The 13,313-nt window shown below is 40.8% G+C and overlaps 1 protein-coding gene across 1 annotated transcript in view; it reads left to right on the top strand.

Moving 5' to 3' along the window:
- PHLPP1 (PH domain and leucine rich repeat protein phosphatase 1) overlaps window positions 1-13,313 on the top strand; it is a 133,776-nt gene that overhangs the window by 113,361 nt on the left and 7,102 nt on the right. The window contains exons 11-14 of the mRNA XM_085220322.1: window positions 4,412-4,612; window positions 5,538-5,700; window positions 9,497-9,627; window positions 12,596-12,700. Coding sequence (XP_085076448.1) covers window positions 4,412-4,612; window positions 5,538-5,700; window positions 9,497-9,627; window positions 12,596-12,700 — 600 coding nt within the window. The remainder of the gene's footprint in view (window positions 1-4,411; window positions 4,613-5,537; window positions 5,701-9,496; window positions 9,628-12,595; window positions 12,701-13,313) is intronic.

The raw sequence follows: 13,313 nt of genomic DNA, 5'->3' as shown, positions 1-13,313 counted from the left end.
CTTTTCATACAACTACTGGTACATGTCACAGATGCAATGAAAGTGAAGAAGAAAACAAATTCAAATGAATGCAAAGAGCTATTTCAGTTGCTGCACATACTTTCATTGCAGAAATGCTTAGCTGTGTTTATTTCATTGCTGGTAGGGTAGGGTTTGCAGGCAGATTTGTGAATATCTTTTAGTGGCACAACTGAAGATAGATTAGGAAGTATGAGATGAGGTAGCAAGAACAGTCAAGTGTTTGGGCTTTTATTTTAAATTTTTTTTGGCAGTTCATCAACAGGAAAGAGGGTTCACTTGAACATTTCCATCCGTTTTTGTTGTTTCTTTTTTTTCCTTTTCAGGAGCAGAAATAACCTCTTGGAATAGGTTGGCAGAACCGCCGTGATGTTTTCTCCCTAGTTACACCTGTCTTGAGTATTTCTCTCTCACACATTTGCTACCTCAGTCATAAATTACTTTAGGATTATCTGCTCGGAAAGTGAGGGCGTGTTTTAGCAGAAGGGACTGAAGAAGTTTTGATTTCATTGCTCTCTTCTGACGGGGATCTTGGGGCACAGGCCAAACTGGAGAACTTGATTTCTCTGCATATTTCATTTTACAGCTGCAGTATTCTTTCCAACATTTATCAATGCTTTCAGTTTTGTCTTGCTGTTACTTTGCCGTGTTGTCTTACTAATGTTGAATATTCCTAAGTGTTTTGGAGTGCTTATATTTTTCCAATGGTGACCGTGTCTTACCCACAAGCCAAGTTTGCCAGGCTGCCTCAGAAACTGGTGAGGAACTGAGAGATGCTGTGTGAGTGAAACCTGACAACAGTCTATATTTAGTCTCTGTGCATGCTAGAGTAGACATCAGTGTTGAAGGAAAAAAAGAAATAGAACCTTTTGCATTTTCCAGTAGGTTTTCTTTCTTTGCTTTCAAAAGTTCAAATTCAGTTCAGAATTCTCAGGATTTAAATAGGAAAGACATGTGAATGCTGCATGCGCAGTAGGTCTGATTTGTTGAATTCAATCCATGTCCTTGATTCTAGTGTATTCTTTGGGACAGCCATTATTTTCTGTCTTGGAGAAGTTACATCTAGCAAGGAATTGTACTTTAAATACCCCATAAAACCAAAGGTGGCCTATTCTAGCCAGAGTTCAACGTTTATACTATTATGCCAGAGGAGAATTTGCACCTTGTCAAAGCTGAAGAATTCTGGTAGCTCTCTGCCAGTGCCTTTCTTAATCCTCAGCACTCTTCTAGTACTTGTTAATTCATACTCCCCTCACTATATTATAATCTGGTACGTGCGCAAGCTGCTGAATTCAGGTTTTTGTAGTGATGCTGTACTTTTTTTCATGAGCTTATGGTATAATGGTGTGGGTGGAACTGGAAGGGGAAACAATTAGTTTTGGACTGAGCTTAATACTTGACATTCTGCTTCCATCTGATAAGCAATATGAGTGGGATATCTTCAAGGAACATGAATCAGTTAAAGTCCATGCACAAGTGAGATGGGAACGGTTGTGCCCAAGTAAATTTCTACTCTTCCAGAGGGCATTCCTAAGATGTGCAGCTGGCACACTGCATGAGGATGGAGAAAGGGGTGTGAAAATAAGCTGAAAAAGGACTTCGGTGTTAAATCAGTGCAAAGTGAAGCTTGATGGACAGGAATAGATTTTTTGGGGGGGACATAAAATAGCACAGAATCAACAAAGCTGTATGCAGGAGCAATCTGCTGGTTCATCCTGTTCCCTGCCCAAAAAATGGTGTCTCTTATTTTAATTGAGAGAATATCTTGAAAGAAGGATCTTTAGGGAATGTTTTCACCATTTTAATGTAGCAGCTGGTCAAAAGGAACATGTAATAAACAACATACTCTTCTCCAAAAAGATAGCTGACATCATTAGAATTAAAATACAGATGGAGATTACTGCGTGAGTATCCTAATTCTGAGTGCTGCATGGCTGAGAGTGTGCATGTGAAGGTGTTTGTTAGGTGTGGTACAGGTGAGATACTCTACTACCAAAGGGTTTCTGACCTAAGCTGTTGGGGAAATGCTTCTACCCACCTAAGTGTTGCTAGAATCAAGGCACTAAGCAGTAGGTTGCATCCATTTCAGCATTATCAGAACAATGTTCTTTCTTGAAGCTTTGGCAGCTGTTTTGGGCAGCTGTACTGGAACAAACTTGTATCTTTGGCACTTAGAACTTCATAGCTGTAGGATGCTCTCTAAGTTATCTGTGTCTCCATTTAGTCATTAAAATTAGGTACCAGTGAAGTGCTGCAGGATGTTCTGCTGCAGCCTACTGAACATACCTAAAATGCAGATTTCTCTTAAAGTGCCTCTTCCTGGGAGTATTCTGCTCCTACTTTCTCATCTTTATCATATTCCTGTAAAGGTTATTCTTCCCTGCATCCTCCAACCTTTTCATTAACTAAACCTTTCTAAACTGAGCTGAAGATGGCCATACTGTACTTCAAGCAGTACGAAAGGTACCATGGCTCTACTGTTAATCAAAGTGCCTTTTTTGTGAAAAGAGGAAAGATTATCATGGATTTTAGAAACAAGTTGTCCAAGCAGTAGTTGTCTGTACTGTAGTAATAGGTGTGCTTGTTGGTGTTTAATTAAATACAGAGGCCATTGATGCGGAGCGCTTCGGTTTAGTAATCCAACTTTGAATGAGCTTAATGTATTTTTAGTTCATGCCTAACAGGCAAAATTGAGCAGCATCTTTTTAAAATAAATACTACTGAAAAAACCCTTTCAAATGCTTATTCCCTTCTCCATATTAATCCTTCCCTTCCCCTCCTCCTTTGGAGTTTTAGCACCCTTGTGAATAATGAATGAGCCTAAGGATTAAGCTGTTTCTCCATAGTGGACGACTCTGCTTGTGTAAAACAGCTAACCTACTTTCGGTTCTGTGCAGCGCTGAGAGATCTCTGCTTCTAATGGAAATATATTTTTTTAAATCCTTTGACATTCCATGTGACTTCTCTGTAGCATGTCTGACCCTTATTTGCTGCTGAGCAAGTTTCAACCAGCTGCGGCTCATGCAAATCCATTTCATTCATTAATAGACCTAAAGGTCAGTGCCAATTGCTGCATGCCTAGGTGGAGCAGGGGAAGAGCTATCAATATTTTATAGCTTTCTCTTGAGATTGATGACAAGAGCACGTACACCTTTTGTGTCCTGATCTCTGGCTGTGTAGGCTTCAGCTAGCTCATTTCCAAGTCCTGTTTCTTGAATGCAACCGTGACTACTGCAACTGCCATTTCCCATTAAGTGGTAGGAGCAGTGCAGCCTGGTTTGAATGTTGCTGCAGCCTGACAGGCATACTTCTGTAGCACAAGTTCTCTAAGGCAGCCTTTTCTGAAAAGGGGAGGGAGGAAGAAGAGCAGTCTTGTTTCTCTTGAAAAGGCATGGTTGTGCCAGAGTTAATTACTAAAGCCTAAATGGCCGTAATTTCCCATTTGTTTGGAATTGCCTGTGTGAATTCTAACCCTTAAGATGCCAACAGCATGTTTCCCTCTGTGCTCCTGCCATCACCAGACTCCCCTACAGGAATGTGAATCATCTGTGTGCAGAGTATTGCTGAGAAGAGCAGGCAAGGCCTATTCTTCAGCAGGCCTTCTTCCCATCCTGGGAAGGGTCCTTTGAGAAGGAAGGAGTAACTTCATTTCTCTGTTTGTTCAGTCCTTGCTGCTTGTGGAATTCAGAAAATATTGACAATGATTTCTGCTAGGGGAGGGATGCTCCAGAACTACACACAGATCTGGCTTGCTTGCTGCAAGATCAACAAGCATCTTACTTTTTAATTTAATTGAATATTGGCTCTGTTTCTCTTTAAAGCCTTTAAGATAAATTATTGTTTGGGATTTTTTTGATTGGTGTTGGATCTTAGTTGTCCAAATATTCAAAGAAAACTCCTGTCATATTTTGTAGTTGCTTCAGGCCTGCAGGTTTAAAAAAGCAAAACATAAACCAACAATCTCTAGCAAGTATTTAAAAAGAAGTTAGCTGACTTCTTTACCAATGACTTCTTAGTCACTTGAAGGGTAGCTGTACTGTCATGGTTCGTTAATGATGATTTGGAATTCATTTTTATGTGGAACAAGTATGGAAATGATGTGGTTTGTTCTTACCTGAAGGTACATCTGTAGCAATATTAGCAGTACTGAGGTTTTAATAAAGCTATAGAGGCATTTTGACACACTCATTTTGCTGATGCTTTGTTCACATAAATGGGCTCCTATAAAAATGGAATCAGAAGTTTTATTGGTGTAATACTAGACTTCTCATCTTTCTATCAATGAGAACTTGTGCTTTTGACCTTTGTTTTGCAACTATCTTAACTTACAAATAGAATTTCTGTTTGTACTTATAGACAAAACTGAACTCCCTCACACAACTTTTCTTTGCAGTCTGAGATTTCTTAATGCCTCTGCCAACAAACTGGAAATGCTTCCCCCAGCAACCCTTTCTGAGGAGACCCATAGCATCTTACAGGAGTTGTATTTGACCAATAACAACCTCACGGATAAATGTGTACCCTTGTTAACAGGCCATCCACACCTGAAAATTTTGCACATGGCCTACAACCGCCTACAGAGCTTCCCTGCAAGGTGAGTAACTGCTTTTACTGCCCTGGCCTGCTGGTGAACAAAGTGAAACATTTTCATAGCAAAAAACAAGGTGCACAGTGATCTAGTGGGACAGGTTGTATTTCAGATGTGGTGACATTGCAGTGGGTGAATTCATCTGCTATGCCCTATTACACATCGCTACCCGTTTGCATTACACAGTATTAGTGTGTTTTGATTGCACCTGGAGTACTTTTCAGCATGAAGGCAGTATGCTTTTGAAGTCAGGCAAGGAGGTCTTCTGTTTTCCCCAGCTTGGTCACTTTGCTTATAATTGGTGGGCTTCTGCTCACGGAAGACTTGTAAGTGTAACAGTCTGGAAGTGTCCCTTTGGCACTGGGAAAAAATCCTTGCACTCCTGAAGGAGATTCTCCCTTGGCAGCGATTTAGATGAACTACTGTGCTCTCAGTTCACTCTGTTTTAATCAGAATTCTTTCAAGTGTAAGATGTGCTGTAAAGCTGATGGGGTACAACCTTGGAAAGGAGATGCCAATAAATAAGGAAAGACATTGCTGTCCTTGTGTGGGGTTCTGAGCAGCCAGTGGCAGGAGAAAGATGAATAAGGGGGTGGAGCTGAGCAGGGTGTCAGAAAATGGAGGGGGGGAAGGTGAGATGAAGTGAAAAGCTGGAGCTGGAGGAAAAAGAGTAGAAGTGAACTGATGAACAGAGGGAACGTAAGCAAAATAAGTTGCTTCAAAAGTAGTGTTATAGAAATTTATAGAAGCAGATTTAATTCCATGACTGTTAGAATCTGATGGGAGGAGAGGTGAGAGGCACTGCTGTGCTGGGCTGAGGTCTGCAATTTTATTTTTCTGAAATAGTGAAAACCATTGCTTTTACCACCACTTCAAAATAAAATATGCATTGGTAGTAACAGAAAAAAATCTCAAACTCTCATTCTTATAGCAAAATGGCCAAGCTGGAAGAGTTGGAAGAAATTGATATTAGTGGTAACAAGCTGAAAGCCATTCCAACCACCATCATGAACTGTAGACGCATGCATACTGTAATTGCTCACTCCAACTGCATTGAAGTCTTCCCAGAAGTCATGCAGCTTTCTGAAATAAAGGTAAGGCATGAATGTGCTGCGAAGTATACAGTAATAATGCACACTTGACCAATTCTGTTCTCCCCTTTGGTCTCTTGCTGCTGCAGGGCAGTAGATTCTCAGTTGTGGAGATCTGACAGCTGCTTTCTTGTCTGAGTTACTATTTAAAATATTCACCCTTGTGCTGCCTCTGAGAGGAAAGGAGGAAGTGCCTCAAAATCTGGTTTTACACTCATCTTTACCACATCCCATCTTCTTTGCCAATAAATTGTTAGTTGTCTTCCTGTGACAGGCCATTGCAGTATGACTTAAACATGTTGTAAGGGCTACACATAATTAACATAAATAATATGCATAACTAACTCTTGCTTCTTGGGCAATTGTTAATTCTGTAGAAGGGACTTTGTTTAGAGTGTACTTTAAAAAATGCAGAGGCTGCAAAATAGGATAGGCCTTGGGGATAGAAATTCCAGGAGCACAAGATTTGGGTGGTTAGGAAGCTACTTCTGTTTTCATAATTGCAGTCATTTTGGACAACTGGAAGAATGTTTAATCCGTCTCTTGTGCTTATTACCACTTTTCCTGACACATTCTTTGCTTGACTGTGCTGAAGAACACTACCGTGTAGCTTTTGTGAATTAAGTTTCTGCTTCTCTCCTGGCCACAGCATAGAGTATTTTGGGGTGCATGCTATTTCCATTGCTTAGAGTTGGGAGATTAACTCGTAGTGCACCAAGCTTGTGGTATGACTGAAAAGTTGTTCCCTGGGTTTGAGAACTGGTTACCTATTCACAAGATCAGAACAACTTCTGTGTCCTTCATACAGTCTGCAGAATCAAAAGGTCAAGTTCTTAGACTCCTCAGTGTCCTTCAGTGTCTGGGGTTATGCAGAGAAGCAGGAGGAATAACTTGATTGGACAGTGAGTACATGGAAAGATGAGCTTTGTGGTTTTAGCCAGGAAATCTCAAACAAATGTGGATTTCTGAATACTCCTCCCTCTTTGGAACAATGGTCAGAGGAAACTGAAGACCATTTAGAATCAATTAGAAGTAAAGCTTTTCTTCTCAGAGGAAGAGTTGGGGTGGGGAGCAAGGCTCTGCACAGTAAATATTTCTTTAAAAGTATGAGGGCATTTTTAACCATGGGGAAAAAAAAGGAGGATAACATAAACATGTTGGTCAGGAATAACCAACAACTTCCTTTCTGTTGCTGCATTTTGGGGAGTGAGTATTTTATAAAGGCATTGATGTTCTACTGAGCTTTGTAGCTGATAGCAAAGTGTTCATGGAAGACCTAGTGTTTTTGCTTTCTGATGGTTCCCTGTAGTTACTTCAATGAAAGAAAGAGGCATGGATTTCATTCACTGGGACTGCAGGAATAGTGGGACTGCCTTCATCTGGGAGGGTGCAGTGCTGTGGGACTTCACTTTTGTGCCTTACTCAATACCTAAGCCTGGTTTTGACTTAGCTGAAATGAGTTTCTGTAGTTGCCAGATAGCTGTGCTTTAGGCAGAGGGTATCTTGTGGCCTCTTGGTGATTTTTCTGGATCAGGGCTGGAGCTTAAGCTTTTGATTTCTGGCTGAATACATTACTAGGCTAAACTGGAGCTCATTCTTTGATGTTGGAGGGCATTTGTAATGTTCCAAAGCAAGTTAAGAAGTTAAAATTTGAGTACAGGTTTTATAGTTAGGTGAAAGAAGCCTGCTTGTAGCAAAGCGTAGAGTTGTATAGTTTCATGTTATGACTGTGATTGTCGTACTTAATGGTTAATCTTAATTGAGGTGGCATTCAAACGCTCCTGATTTCTTGGGAAAATGTTACTTCAGGTAATGGCTGCTCTGCTTTTGTACTTAAATAGCTTGAGAGGCTGACATTAAATTTTTTGAGTCAGTGCTACTAGAACAGCTAGTAGTACAGTTACTGTTTTGTTTGAAATTGTTTCAGAGGGAAAGCTAATTACAGAAGGTCATGCTTTTGCACTTAAGATAACTCCAGGATTTCCAACTATGAGGTCATTTTAGTAAGACAGCTGTCTCTAGGCTGATCTTACATGCTCCAGTTAAAGATACAGAAGTTTTGTGTTGTCCTCTGCCTCAAAAAGCTCTGTGGATGTCTCTGAGATACTTTGCATAGTACCTTCTTTTGAGTTGAGATGAGTTCTCATGTGCCCACCTTCAGTCACAAGTGGAGATAACTCAAGCCCCTGTCAGCCATGGATGAGATGTACTGCATTTACACCTGTGCATTTGCAAGTGAGCAAATGCTGAATATTCAATGCTGTGCACCACCTGGCCCATCCTAGCACAGTGTCCTGCATGCAGTTGCACTTGTTCTTCTGACACTGCATGGATGGGGCTAAATGAGAAGGAAATTAGGATCAATTAGGAAATGTGCTTTGCTGTTTGCCCATGGAGTAGAATAAGAACTACGTTTAATGTAGCTATTAGAAAGTCCCTGCTAACCTGTTTTTCAAACAATACAAATCAAATCAGAGAAACCCTGACCTGATGGATAAACTATATTCATCACTGCATGGGGACCAAGGGATCTGCAGTAGACTGTTACTACCTTTAGTGTACTGGGCATGTACTGAGAACAATGAAATGATTTTGTTCATTTTGTACTCCTTATTCCACGTTCTCTTCCATCAAATTTCCGATGGTTTTGAGTACAGCAAGGCCTGCTGGCAGCTTTGTTAATCTGATAGGTAATTATTGACTCTCTGGAAGCAGCAAGGAGTAGCAATGAAATACAAAAATAAATAAATTAATTAAAAAATTGGCATAACTCTTCTCCTAAGCTGTCTGCTATTTAGTTTGCATAATGTATTTTAAATTCTGATTTCCATATCAAGTTTAGATAATGTCAGCAGTTTGTTCTTCCTAGATAATTAGTCCTCCATATCAGACAACCTCAGGATTTGAGATTTGGGTCATTATGTGTGTTGCATATAATTAACAGCATTTGGAGATTTTTCTTTTCCAAATTTTAGTGGATTATCTTATGCCTTTTTTTGTCCAGCTTAGGACCCAGTATCTTAGAATATACCTAAGAGATTTTTGTTTTCATGCTTTTATCATTGGAAATTACTTGTCAGTCAAAGTGTGCAGCTAAGAAAATTCTCCCTGCAGCCTACCCTCAACTATTCAGCCCTCGGTTTTACCAGAGGTTTTGAGGTCTGCTTTCTTTTTCCAGGTTGAAAATAGGAAATTATCATTCTGAAATATGTGGATAGTATTCTTGGTTAAATATCAGCCTATTCTGTCTTCTAATAAGATTCTGTCTGGTTTTGTTTGCTATACCTGCTGTATAGAGGCTTGAAGAGCTAGCTTTGTTCAGATTTCTGTGTACTGACTTTCCATATGGATATGCAACTTTAACATAGTTTGGTTTGGGATTTTGTCATTCAAGGGCACTTGTTCTACCTGATTCCTAACTTCATTTGTCTGTTTCCTTTATCTATTACAAGAGTGGCAACCATTTTCATCAGTAGCATTTTTTTCTTTAATACTCACCTGTTAATAAAAATACGGTGACCGTATTTGTCCCTGCAAAGAGCAGAGACAAACCTTACTAGTGTTGCAGCAAGGTCAGAAGCACCTGGTCAGAAATGGAAATGGAGCCAAACATATTTCTGGGTGTCCCAGGCATCTGGGAAGAAGACTTTGTAGACGCCATATGAAGAATCACTTATTAAATGAATCATCTTAGGTCTCAACTGCAGCCTCTCTTACTCATGCAACATACATTACTGCATTTAATCACAAATGATCTTAATGCCAGCTGGATTCTTATTTGATTGCTTTCCTTTTGCAGTGTGTGGATCTAAGCTGCAATGAACTGAGTGAAATCACATTGCCTGAAAACTTGCCTCCAAAACTGCAAGAGCTGGACCTGACTGGAAACCCCAGATTGGCCTTGGATCACAAAACCCTTGAGCTGCTGAAGTAAGTTGACTTACAGAGTGGAGAGGATGCAGAAGGAGCTAGTTTGATCTCCACGTTACTTCTGACATTAGATTCCACCATTGAGATGCTAATAGCTGCTTATTATGTTTTTTCTTTCATGTTTGCCACTGTGCTTCTTGTTACCTCCTCACAAAAGATTTCCTGTAATCCATCATATCCTTCTCTGGGATGCTCTGTTTACTTCCTGTCTACCTGTTTATTTTCTGCTCTATGACTCAAGTGCCACCTGTTACTGAAATGCACCAAGTGCCTTGTGCTGCCTCCTGCAGCATGTTGTGAAACTTGCACTAGGACAGATAATCTGTGGACAGTGGTGCTGCTTTGAGCCTTTCTTACGTCCTGAAGAGAACTGCACCAGCTCTGTTTAATTCTGAGTCTCCTTGATTCTTAAATACTGAATGGTTGATAACCTTCTGAGGGTTGAGTGTTGCGTTGTGTGGTTTACTTTTAAATGCTTAAGATCAAGCACTGAAGTATTAAACCCCATTATAATAATTATTTATAGGTAAAAAACAAGAGTCCATGTTCTGCAGCAGACAAAGGAGGGAAAAAAAAAGGCTGGAAGAGATGTCTTTTTCTCTTAAAGTGCTGCTCATTGTATGCCAGAAATGTAATGTTGCTATGATTTGTAGAGAAGTGTGTGTACTACCAAAGCTTCTTTAATGGTTTCTAAACTTATAGATCAGGTACCTTTCTGTATGGCCAATATACAAGAGAGGCAAGCTTATCTCTTGCCTATTTAGTAATCAGCCTTAATGCTCTACAGCAGCGTTGTACAAACATAAGACCTATGCAGTAAGAGCGTAGCATCACCCAGTGCCACATCATATTTTCACTGCCATAAGCATTGTCTTTAATTCACAGAAACTTTTTTCTTCTTATGCATACGTATGTATTTTTCTTTCTTTAATAAATTATTTTTCTTAAATTCAGACCTATTCTTGTCTGAGTAAACACCCTTCAGCTGAGGTCAGGTGTTTCAGGTCTCCTTTGAGATACAGTGGGTGTCAGTATAGACATCCACAGTCCACTGCCATAACTGAACATGAGAGAGGAGATGCTCCTTGCCCTTACTTTTCGTGGCAGGCACAAAAACACTTGTGTTCTTGGTGCTTTTTATATCTTGCTTCTGCACGTGGAAGGCAGCTCTCCATCTGTGTCCTGGCAGGATTCAAGCAGGCAGTAGGTTAATATGTACTGCTTCTGACGAGAGGAGTCCTGTCACGCGTGCTTGCTTTTTTTTCCCCGTGTCTGGAGATCTTAAAGGAAACTTGCATGCTTAGGAGGATGTTGCCAAGTGACTTACAGGATGTAAGGATTTCAGTAGCAATTATAATGAAAAAGGGAGGAGAAAAAAAAAGATGCTATTACTGTGATTTTTCAGAAAGAGCTTCTGGTTCAATTATAACATCTTGAACTGGGGGAAAGTAAAACAAACCGTATGGAAGCCTTAGCTCATCTCCCTGTGCTGCTGGGTACTGTTCCTTTATGAGCACATGGTCTAGTTGTAATTACACCACCGAGGAAGATGAAGGCAATGCATTGAAGTAGCTTTTTTTTTTTTTTTTTTTTAACCACTGCTGGGAAGCATTGATACAACCCTGGGTCCTTGACCTGCCCCAGGGTCAGTCAACCCAGCTGCAAGAGGAAACAGAAAAACCCTTCTGATCCAAGTTCCTCTGCCCTGCAGGATAAGTGCCTTGCATTAGAAGCCTGTGAAGAAAGTGCATTTGCTGCTGTATGTCTTAGTATTTTGCAGGTACAGACAGACGTAGAATATCTGCTACTTTAGAATCTAGGTTTCCTGTTTGATCAGCAGATCAGATACTACTTTTCTGATGTCATTGGTGAGGTGTTTGCCTTACGTTTGTCACACAGGGGGCTGCAAAGTCAAGGACTCCAATGGCTCTAACTTGATTTGTGTAGCTTATTTGCTTTTAGCAGGCCCTAGCTGATGTATGTCCTGACTATTTGCATTAAAAGAAATCAGAGTGGAAGTGACAGTACCTCAGGTTATTTGAGGAAGGCTGTGAAATGCGAAAAAGACTTCCTTGTGTGTTCAGGTCAGATGGGGCTTTAGATGGAGAAAAATGAATCCACTGAGCAAACAGTTAGACCTTTCTGCTTGTCCTTTTATGATTCATTTGGCTCATGAAAGGTTCAGGTGCCTTTGAAGTTCCTGCAGCACATGGGGAGCTTGCTTTCCCTGCCTTTGGAAGAGAGTGGAGGGAGCACAGGGCAGGTCATCTCTCCCCAGCAAAGCCCAGCTATGAAGAGAAGCACATAAACAGATAGGGATGGTCCTTTTTCAAGTCTTTATTGTGCTATGCGAGGTATTTGAATTTCAGGCTAGAGGCTATGTTGGCAGTAAATTGGAGGGTAGAGGATCAAGGGCCCAGGTAAGATCTGGGCTGTAAAATTATGGAAGGCAGAAGGCCTGGGCTGCACACCTGCTCTTGCAAGTCAGAACAGCACTGGGATGGAGCTGATTTCTGACTCATGGGCATTTTTGTAGTAGGCTGTTACTGTGTGCTGCTGCTTCTGAAGACTTATCTTTTAATTTAGGGAATGGTGCAGGTCATACGGATTTGTTTTTAACGTGGGCGAGAAGGGCTTCAGTTGAAAAATCACTCCATATACTGGCTTCCATTAAGTTGGTGACAAATTGGCCTTGCATTCCCACTGGGCTGAGCTGTAAACAAATAGCTCGGGGGTGAGGGTAAGGAGAAGAAAAGCTGGGTAAGCAAAGAGTGCAGCTGACACCCTCATAGAGGCTTGGTTATTTACTGCTTTTTTGTTCTTTGCAGACAGACACAGAAGGGTAACTGCTTTAGATGTCCTGCTCTGTTTTATTCTATTAAATGTATTCCTAAGAACTGGGAAGAAGAAAACTGCTATTCTTACATTTGAAGCTGAAACCAGTGCATCTTTTCCTTTCATCTTACAGCAATATCCGTTGTTTCAAGATTGACCAGCCCTCGGCTGGTGATGCTTCAGGAGCTCCAGCTGTGTGGAGTCACGGTTACACAGAGGCATCAGGAGTTAAGAACAAGTAAGAGCCGGCGTTGTTCTTATTATACAAGCATCCTAGCAGCAGAGCGCTTCTATGCAGATACAAAGAGATCTGCTATTTCAGTTTGAGGATGTTTCGGGCCTCACAAAGGCAGAGGCCATGCCATGACTCTATATTGGTATACTGGGCCCCTGCCTGGCTCTCAACTTTCTTCTTTGTCAGGAATGTTGCTAAGATACAAGGGTAACCGACACATTTTCTCTGTGCAAGCCTTTGGTACTTGCAAAAGATCAGCACATTTAATAGCATTTTCCTCTTTTCAAAGCTTCTTTATCTTCAGCTAAAGGATGTTTACCAAGGAAATCAGAGATACTAAAGGAAGAAGTAGAATGGCCAAAACTGAATATTCATAGTATGTGGAGCTTCTGTGACTGAGGCAGCACTTGACGAATAACACAGCAAGAGTCTGCTAGTCTCTGTGTCACTGGCAAAGTGACGAATCTCGTTGTTCCTTAAATACCTTTGTAGAAATCTTCTGCTACCTAGGTTTCCCTAGCAAGTGCCAAGCAAACCTTTACTTGCTGTTCACTAATTTAACACACAACTTGGTCAGCAGCTTGCTGAGTCATAAAGATGGCTCTTGGTGGGGCAA

This window comes from Meleagris gallopavo, chromosome 3 (genome assembly GCF_905368555.1).
Source record: "Meleagris gallopavo chromosome 3, MGAL_WU_HG_1.1, whole genome shotgun sequence".
In the NCBI taxonomy this organism is placed as follows: Eukaryota; Metazoa; Chordata; class Aves; order Galliformes; family Phasianidae; genus Meleagris; species Meleagris gallopavo.
Note: the sequence above shows the minus strand (reverse complement) of the source record. Positions and strands in the feature narration are given on the sequence as shown.